The 9,894-nt window shown below is 50.8% G+C and overlaps 1 protein-coding gene across 3 annotated transcripts in view; it reads left to right on the top strand.

The window, feature by feature from the left end:
• The first annotated feature begins 1,534 nt into the window (after positions 1-1,534).
• The window catches only part of PHAF1 (phagophore assembly factor 1), a 33,135-nt gene continuing 24,775 nt past the window's right edge, over positions 1,535-9,894 (top strand). The window contains exons 1-4 of one of the 3 annotated variants that reach the window (XM_085235285.1): positions 1,535-1,636; positions 1,850-1,957; positions 5,470-5,552; positions 8,424-8,507. In XM_085235285.1, the coding sequence (XP_085091411.1) occupies positions 1,894-1,957; positions 5,470-5,552; positions 8,424-8,507 (231 nt within the window). In that variant the 5' untranslated portion in view covers positions 1,535-1,636; positions 1,850-1,893. Of the gene's footprint in view, positions 1,637-1,756; positions 1,958-2,236; positions 3,922-5,469; positions 5,553-8,423; positions 8,508-9,894 lie in introns of those variants that run through there. The other 2 variants (XM_085235287.1, XM_085235288.1) reach the window with 2 other exon arrangements.

Below are 9,894 nucleotides of genomic sequence, written 5' to 3'. Positions count from 1 at the left end.
AGTGATGCCGGTGCCACTGAAATCCTGTGCACTTGGGTGAGGGAAGACCTCCTGGCCCCCTTCCCAGCACAGAGAAGCCAGGCACGCAGGCAGGGTTAGCAGATGCCACTTTGAAATGTTTCTAGCTGTGAAAGCAAAGTGCATTGTTAAATCTCATCGGGAGAGGGCAGCCCGCATTCACCATCAGTGCTGCTCATCCTGCTGTGCTTCTGGTCGCTCCTGGCGTATTTTGCATTACTTTTTTCCCCTTCCCTGGGGTTGGGTTGTGACTTCGGCCCAGCAGCAAGGAAGCCAGGGATTGGGAATGGCAGCAACGAGGGCACAGCAGAGGGTTCCTGCTCTGGCTGTGGGTTCCTGTCACTGCTGCCAGGTTTTTTTAATTCTCCCTCCCTTTATCCCAGGATCAGCGGTGATGGCATCACCTTGCACCAAGGGAGGTTCAGGTGGGATATTAAGAACAATTTATTGTCCCCAAGAGCAGTGATGCAGCGGCACAGCTGCCCAGGGACGGGGGGAGTCCCCCCGTGGGGATGTGGCACTGAGGGACGTGGGCAGTGGGCATGGTGGGGTTGGACTTGGGGATGTGAGAGGTCTTTTCTAACCTTAATGATTCCGTGATTCTATGATACGGACGCAACGAGGGGATTAAACCATGACGGCTTCTCGAGGAGATGCCCCTATGTGTGTCTGTGGCGGGACCTGGGGGCAAAGCAGCCCCTGGGAGAGCCCCGTTATTTCCACTTGTGGTGACGCCAGCCCCGTGCGCCCCTAGGGCTGAGTACAGCGGGTTGGGGAGTGCTGAGCAGGGACGTCGGTCCCTCCCTGCTGCCTGCAGCCTCCAGAGCATCCCCTCTCTCCTGAACGCCCTCGCTCGGCACGGCGGGCAGCTTTGTGGGCTCGGACCGCGGACAACAAAGCCCTGGCGCTCGGATCTGATGCGCGGCAGCCCAGCCCGCAGCAGGGCGTTGCAACTGGGTGAGCTTCGAGGTCCCTTCGACGCAGCCATCCCGCGGCGCTGCGCCGGGGGCTGCGGGACCCTGCAGCTGTTCGCTCCGCAGCGCCGACCTCGTTTGCTGCCCTCTTCCCGGATGACTCACTCAGCTCGCCCGGCTGAGCTGCCTGGTGCCACTTACTAATTTCCACTCGAGCCTTTGTTCCACACCCCGTGCTTCAACCAGAAAAACGAGATCGGGGTTCGGTGGTTTTTCCTCGTTGTTGTGCCCTGGCTTTCCCAGCACGGCCCTAGAGAACGGCGCGGAGCGGCGTCAGGGGACGGTCGGGGGTGCGAGGGGACGGCTCCGCCCCGGAGGGCTGCGGGCACGGCATTGGGACACGGCTCTCAGACGTAGGGTCCGCGTTGTGCTGTGAGGAGGCGGGGGCTGGACTCGGCGATCCGCGCGGGCCGCCTCCAGCTCGAGATGCTTCGCGATCCCATGCCTCCCACCCACCGCAAGCCCGTCCCGTCCCGCGGCGGGCCTCGAACCCGCGGCCTCCCGCACGACGGCCGCTCCCCGCCCCGGCCCGAGAGGCGGAGGGGCGCGGCCACGTTCTGGCCCCGCCCCTTCTCCCGCCCCGCCCCCGGCGCGGCCTCGCCTGACGACGGCCGCGAAGCGCTTTTTCAGCAGCCGCAAGTGAGGTGAGTGGCGGCCCCGCGGCGCGGGGGGGGAGGGGGCCGCGTCCCCCCCTTACACCCGGGGCTCCGCCGGTGCGGCGGGACTGCGGCGGCTCCCGCCCGCGCGGAGGGGGGCGGCGGACCGGTCGGCTGGTCGCTATGGCGACGGCGCGAGGCGGGGTACGGGGGCCCTCAGCCCTCGGCCGGCTCCCCCCGCTCCTCATCGCTTCCCCGCAGGGGTCCGGCGCTGCCGCTGCCCGTCCGCCGGGGCCACCGCGCCAATGCTGGACCTGGAGGTGGTTCCCGAGCGCTCCCTGGGGAACGAGCAATGGGAGTTCACCTTGGGTAAGTCCGCGCCCGCGGGGCCCCGCGCCGCTCTCCGTCCCCCGCCGTGTTGCGTGGCCCCGCGCCGCTTTGTTTGTTTCCCGGCTCCCTGCCCCCCTAGCCCGCTGCTTCCCTTTGTCTCGGGCCGCGGCGCTCCCCCCCCGCCTCGTTCCACTCCCCTCCACCCCCCCCTCCCCCCCCCCCGGGGGCCGTGCCGTGCCCCGCCGTGCCCCCCGCCCGCTGGGCCGCCTCCTCGTCCCGTTTTCCAGCCTGCTACCCCTCCCCCTCCGCTCCCCTGCCCCTCTTTGGCCGGTGCCGGCCTGCGCGGTATGTGTGTGCCCCGTGCTCCTGGCTGGAGCTGGGGCCGCTCGTGGGAGGCAGCGGGCGCCGAGCTGCTGCGAGGTCGGGGGTGGGTGCAGCCCGGTTGCTCGAGGGAGCGTTACAGGGCTTTGGAGGCCGATCAGCGCGGTGTCCCGCTCGGAAATCCCGGTGGTCTCCTTGTCGCCATCGTGTCCCCGTGTCCTCGCACTGTGCCTGGAGGTCTGTGATCCTTTGGGGGTGTGGATTCGTGGGACCGCGGCGTGGTTGGGCTGGAAAGGACCTCAAAGCCCGCCCGGTTCCAATCCTCTGCCGTGGACAGCGTTGCCGCCCTCCGGGTCAGGCGTTGGCTGAAAACAGGTGCGATCTGAAATGGTGTTAATGACCACGGCTGGGGTGTGTGCTGCACTGAAACCCCCCCGATCTCCTTACTTAAAGAAAAGTGAAAAAAGAGAGGGGGAGGATGGAGACGTGACTCTTGTTTTCCCAAGAACCCCTCAAAGAAGCCCGTTAACACAATCTCATGGCTAAAATTACATACTGTGTTTATGTCTGTGTGTACACACGCATAGATGTGAGAGGGAGGAAACTCAGCTGTAATTCTTGGAGTAAATATAGCCACCATGTGATGAGTCTAACGTATAATTAGCATGACCTGGTGGTACGGAGCAGGAGGCTGACTCGGCACCGAGACACTTTGCCCTGTGCTCACGGTGCTGTGTGCTGTGCCCCTGCTGGTGGAGCTGCTCTGGCCGTGCAAGTGGAAGTGCTGCTGGAAGTGAGATCCATGCTGCCCTGCCATTCCATTCGGCACCTATGTCAATCTGTTCTCAGCCACGTTCCGTGGCAGCACTCCTGACCTGCTGCCTGGCTCCCAGCGCTGTGCCTGCACTGGAGATGGCTGGGGGGAAATGCATGGAGAACTTTTCACATGAGTTCTTGAATTTTGTTTCTGGCTGCACTGTTGACTCACTGTGTGACCAGAGCTTGAAAAATTTCACCAAGGCTGAGTCTGGTGCTCGGCTGAGTGCCTGGGTCACTGCACCTCTCAGGCTACATTCCTGCTGTTTGAAAGAGAACAATTAAATATTTTGCAGTGCCTATTGCTGTGTTATTAGTGTTAGATGTGTAATTTCTAAGGTACACTTATGTTTCTGCTGTCTTTTATACTTTCTTTTTTGACAATGTTTCACTTCCCTTTGGTGCATTGTGATTTGTCTTCTCCTGCCCCCTTCAGAAAGACAGAGGGCTAGAGCTCCCATCAGTGCTTTCACTGAGGATCAGGATGTCAGTGCCACAAGAGTGAAGAGAACTACCTCAGGTTTCCTACTCTTCCCTTGGCTCTCTGTTAGTGGAGGAGGAGTAGGAGGATGTAGTCCCTTCTATGTTTGGGTTTTGAGGGCTGCTCCTGGAGAAGTTAGTTTCCTTTTCGTAGCTGTAATGCACTGTTGCATGGCAAAGTCTGCTTGATTCTCAGCAAAACAGAATGAAATCAGCCCACTTCTGTTTGCTTGCAGTATGAGAGTGCTCTGAGTAATGCTGTCATGTGAGCTGTTTGCATGCTCGCAGACCCACGGTTGCAGCAGTTAAGTTGGTTGGGCTACAAACCCAGCTTGGGTTTGTGTTCCACCACGTGGATTTCTGAGGGAGCCCTGCTGGCACTTGCTGTGAGTGTATGCTCTACAAGTATCTGGGGAAATACTGACTTTGAAAATAAGTCTTGTGCTTGAAATCACCTTTGCTGAATTGGAAGCACAGCTTCTGCTGGGTTAAGGGATGCATAGCTTTCACAGCAGCATCTTTGATCTTAGAAGCATAAACAACAGCAGGAGGCTGTTCCATTTTGGAAATTCTATTTACTATTTAACTGTCTTTTCCAAGCAGGCTGCAGAGTTGAGCTGCTCAGGCTGCACGGTAGCTGTTGTTTCCTGGCGAATAGGAAGCGGTTCTGCTTAATTGTGTGTCTCTGTACATGTTGGTTTTGTTACTGTTGTTGATAAATACTCAAAAAAAGTACTCTCTTCTGGAATCTGTAGTGTTTTCTGGTTAGGATTTCTAGGCACAACCACCTGTTTTGTTTTTCTTATTAGCTCACGCTTTTGGAAACAGTTTTGCCAGAAACATTTGTGTACGGTATTTACAAATGGAATCACTGTAGGTCTCATGTATCAAACTTTGCCACCACAGCTCGATGCCACCATCCCAGGAGGGCTGTGCTGTACAGGAGCGACAGGCACGTAGATCAGCACTGTGCTGCAAAGATTCCTTCAGTGTTAGGAGAGTTATAGCAGAACTGGTGCTGATGGAGGGAGCAATGTGTGGTTTATAGTTGAGTGTTTCCTTTTTTCCATAGATAATATCTGAAAGGTGGTCTGGGGCTGTGCGCGCACTGTGAAGGGCATAGCTGCTGTCTGAGAGCTCCAATGCCCGAGCTGTTAGCTGAAGGGAGCTGTAGTTCCTCTGCTGAAGTTTTCTAACGGAGGCAATTTGCTTACAGCTTAAGAAGTAGAAGTAGAGAAGGAAAGAGTGAGGAATGTAAACAGAATGTCAGATAACTAAACCATAATTGACTTGCACCAATTACTGAGGAATAAAATCTTGAAATTATGAGCTTGTGCTCTATCTTATAAATGCCAAACCAAGGAGCCTGATCACACTCCGCTTGGAAAGGCCTCAGAGTATCTTTATCTTTATCTTCACTTGCTTTTCCTCGTCAAATCTGCCGTCTGCTTGCTGTTGGAAGCTGCTGTGTGCTGAAGAAACTGTAAACTGAGAAGATAAAGTGCCTTCCGACAGCTGTAGCGGCACAGCTGCTGTGAATATGTTGTATTTTTATCTGTCTTGTACAACTTCTTGGTCGCTTATCGGGCCTGACTGAAAGATAGACCATAAAATGCACCCAGGAACTTGTGGAGAGTGTATGAGGATGCTGACTGACGCTGGCGGGTATCTGCTCCAGGCTGTCGTACCATTGACTGGTGGCCAGCCCAACCTTTCTTATATGCTGCAAGCTGGTGGGTAAACAATGGCCTTTCTGTTCTAGAGCACGGGTTTGTGCTGATAGCGTGAGTCAGGTAGGCTCCTCTGTCGATTGTGTGCCTGTGTGTCATAAAGCACTGTTTGCCAATGATGACTCTGCCTCATCCATAACCTTTCTGCCAAACATGGGGTGAGCCAGTCTGCGAACTGGAGAAATGCTGCTGTTGTTTTTGCAGGAATGCCTTTGGCTCAGGCCGTAGCCATTCTCCAGAAGCACTGTCGCATTATCAAGAATGTCCAGGTTCTCTACAGCGAGCAGGTGAGTACAGCTGGTCTGGTCACATCATTCAGCTCGTTGTGTCCCGCAGTTAGGGTGCCGTGACCCATTCTGATACTGTGTCATGCTAGCATGTGTATACTCAAAACTGAACTAGATCACGTCAGAGGTGTGGCCTTTATAACAGCTTTGCATCAAGTGTGATAGTCCTCAACACAGAGCGCAGTGGTGTAACAGATGTGGTGGTGAGGTGCTTCTGTTGTTTTCCTTATGAGGAAGGAAATGTTCTGTAGCTTGCGGGATAATTCTAGCCTGTCTTTTCATTGTTGTTGTCAAGTGTTTGTATTATTCAAATCTTAGAACCATTATGGTTGGGAGAGACCCTCACATCCCCAGGTCCAACTCCAGCCCACCCCCACCCTGCCCGCTGCCCACGTCCCTCAGTGCCCATCCCCATGGCTCTGGGACACCCCCAGGGATGGGGACTCCCCACCCCCCAGGCAGCCTGGAGCTGAGTACTCCTTGCTTTCCATGTTGGTGTTTGGTTGGGTGGTGATGGGGAAATGCTTCCACGCTTTTCTGGATCTGCAGATCTATCTGCAGGAAGGGCAGTAGTTTAAATCTGTTAATGTGTTAATCATTATTTGTAATTAAAGATTTATTAGTTCCTAATATGCTTGACATTGTCCAAAAGAGGACTAGAGGGGAAACCAATGTGCTGAATGAAGTAAATGTGTTATGTACCAACTTCCCTTTGAAGGAAGGGGGAAGGATGTGGGGCAGAGGAGGCCCCAAGCACATTATGTGAAATGCACCTCAGTCAGAAGATGATATGCATGTGCTGTAGATCTTTGCATTAGGAAAAAAGCAAAGTCTGCCAACATTTAATTTTATTTTAGAAGTACAGATTGAAGTCTCATGCAGTTACAGTGAGAACTGAATGGCTGAGGAACAAGCTCAGCTCTGGTGGTTTCCTGCTGGATACGTTTTTCATGTAATTAGATGAGTTACTCCTTTTGTTTCAGATCATGTGGATTCCTGGCTTTCACGATGACTGAACGTTCAGTTATTGAAATTGTAGCTTTGTGTACTTGATGCATTTGGAGGTGTTTTAGTTGTCTTATTGCAGTATGTTCCAGAATTATTTCTAGGCTTGTTTAGATAAGTAGTGAGGCTGCTGTTCCTCTTGGTTTTGTAGAGTCACAGGATGAGCAGACCTGTGCTAGAAGGCATGATGGACCTGCGCCTCTTATGGGGCATTTACTTATTTCAAGTTGTTGCATCTCATTTCTGATTCTAGAACTCTGGCAACAGGCATTTCCTTTCAAAAATTAATATGACAATTAAATGCAATTAAATCTGCCCACGTCTCTTCTTTTAATCTGACGTAAGTGGGATGCCTTATAATACTCTTGTTAGTTTTGGAATAGCCTGCTTAGAAACCAGTGAGATGCAGATCATGTCCTTTTTCAGAGCTACCATGCTGTTGTATTTTAGATATAATGTGCATCCTGTTGTGTTTGGTTTTTGTTGTTTTTTTTTTTTCCTCTGCATCTGTAGCCTTTCTAAATTTGTTTTGTAAGGGACTTAAAGAAAAAAACCCTCCTAGGATCAGAATTAGACCTTTTTTCTCAGATCTGTGGCTCTGAGGCAGTGCTGCTTCTATTCTAGACCGTATCACTAGAGCTTTGCCAGCAATTGTGAGTGAAGTATTACTGCTGTGCAGGGTGCTGTTAGGACTTCAGATAGCATGAGGGGAGCAGGCAAGGGGAATGGGAAAACAGCAGCACAGGGGCTTGAAAGCCCTCAGGCTCATTTGGACCTAGCAATGTGATGTCGAGGATGTAGATTGGGAAGGGTTAGGAGTTGCACGGAAGTATTTGGGCTATGATGCTGGCATGGCAGCAAGGAGATGAGAAAACTTGGGATGAAAACTAGAGTTCTGACAGTCAAAACACAGACTTCCTCCAGTGGAACAAAGAAGTAGAGTAGCAGTTTTAAGACTGCTTAAGAAAAGGCTGTATGATGTGGCTGCTCATACAGAAGCTAGAATGTGCCCCAGGTGTCCCATTCCGTGTCAGTCTTCTGCTAGATAACCAACTGGAGCAGTTCTAGGGCATGAGTACTGCCACCAGCCTGTCATGTAGCCTCTTTCCTCCTCTGAGCAGACAGTTATGGAGGGTAGAGTTTTTCAAAGGGAGTGTGTTTCAAGTGGTAGGCTATCAAATAGCTGAATTAGGACCAGCAGGCTGTATGTGCATGGGTTGTACCAGTGCAGGAGTGAGCTGCTTCCAGAGCTTTGCGGCAGGCCGAGGTGGCGTGGAGCCTGTCCAGACACAGGGAAGCCAGTGGAATGTCTCCTATTGACTCCAGCAGACTGCAAATTAGGCTTTGAGTTATTATGATTCACAGTAACTAAGGAAACCAAAATTCACAACAGAAGAGTCTGAAGCCTTCCTTTTCAGCCTGAAGAAGACTGTGACACTCCTGGCTTTCTGAAGTGGAGAGCCCTCTCGCTGTCTGTCTGTCGAGTGATGTCGTTGTAGTGATGCAGGATGTGTTACTTCTGTGTGCCAGGGTTGTGACAGACTGCCCCTGTGCGATGTCTGTGTGTGATATTAAGTGTGATGTGTTTGTTTCTGAGGATGCTTGTTTTCCCTCTCAACTCAGTAATGGACAGATGCCCTTCTGGGAGTTCCTGCAAGATTCAGAGACCCTATTTGTTGCTGTAAGACAGCTGAAGGCATTGGAAGCTTTGGCTAAATGTATTTGCGTTATACATATTCATTGAACAAAGAGTTGTTTTTTGAGGCAGTTTTGTTTTTTTCCAAGGTAACCCATTTGTACAAGGATTGTATATCTGAATGGAGAAGCCTTGAAATTATAGGCCTAACAGCTTTTCTTGTTTTGCAGTCACCTCTTAGCCACGACCTCATCCTTAACTTGACTCAGGATGGAATCAAACTGCTGTTTGATGCTTTCAATCAGAGACTTAAGGTAATAAAACAACCTTCGTGCAAAGAAAAGAGTGCAAAACTAAACCCTGACAATTAAAGTAGTGTAAATAAGTGTGTGATCCTTTTATACATTTAATGTACCATATTTAGTGCTGCCTTGTGATAATGAACTGCATTTCTTTTTTTTGCAGTTCCACATCTGCTCTTTCAGGTGACTGAGTGCTGTTCTGCCTATCTAGGATGCTGTATGTAGTTAAGACACAAAATAAAGGGCAAGTGGTTGCTAACCTCCCATGGCATTTATGATCTCCACAAATCTGTTATAAAAGTGGTGTGAAATGGATCACTGTGGGACTGCAGAGATATGGCTGAATCACTACAGCATTTTAAAAAGCTTTCATAACTACAGCATTTAAAATCTCTCTAACTTCCTTGGTATTTGGGATGATCACAGATTCAGGCTTTGGCAAACAGCCATCTGAGCACAGTTCTCTGCTCAGGACCCAGGGGCTGATGGGGCTAATGGTGTGCGAGTGCCCTGCTCCAGCTGCCAAGCTGCTGGACATTTAGCAGTTGGAAGCAGAAGTGTGGGGTTAAATGCTGTGCCAGAAAATCTGTGCTTATCCTTGAGGTAACTTTGGAGCATGGTGCTCACATCCATACTCCCAGACATTGCAGCAGCAGGAGCTGCAACTGCCTTGTCTTTATTTGATGCAAGCAGCAGCAAAACATCTTTCTCCAAATCATATGAAGAACATAGCAGCAGCTGAAGCTGTTCAGATGCTTCTGCTGTAAAATTGTTATGTCTAGCCCAACTGTGGGGTTATTGGAGGCAGTGGTAGCCTGAAACACAAGCATTTTGGGGGGAAGATTTCAGTTTGTAACTGCCTTGCAAAAGTTTCTGTTTTGTAAACTCATTCCTACAACGCGATTTTTCATTTTTTTGTTAAGATTTGGAACTTAGAGTTATTCAGGTCGTTTACTTGCATTTACAGTTCTTGAGATAACATCTCATGTATTCTTTGTCAGATAGAACTTTATCAATGTAAGCTACACCTGTAGGAGATCTTGGCAAAAAATTATTGTTCTCTGAGGAGGTAAAACTCAAAACCGAATCATTCCAAGTGGACGTCTTACTCCTCTCCAGTCATTTGAATGTCCCTGTCCTCTCGTTGAATTACTGCAGGTAGCATTTGCTATGTCCTTGCGTCTCCAAGCAATTTTTGAAGGTCTTGCTTTGGTGTCACTTCAACACTCAGTGTTGTAAGAAACACGCAGGGATTTTTGCCTGTTTTTTTTCCCCATAATGTTTTAGAGTTTTGTTCAAAAACAAAACACACCAGCCAACCTCTTCTGGTATGTAGCGATTCAGTGATCAAGTGGTTTATCTTTTGTTTGTTAGCTCTGGAGAGAAAAGCTGTGTAAAA

The sequence above is a fragment of the Meleagris gallopavo genome, chromosome 13, assembly GCF_905368555.1.
Source record: "Meleagris gallopavo chromosome 13, MGAL_WU_HG_1.1, whole genome shotgun sequence".
NCBI lineage: Eukaryota > Metazoa > Chordata > Aves > Galliformes > Phasianidae > Meleagris > Meleagris gallopavo.
Note: the sequence above shows the minus strand (reverse complement) of the source record. Positions and strands in the feature narration are given on the sequence as shown.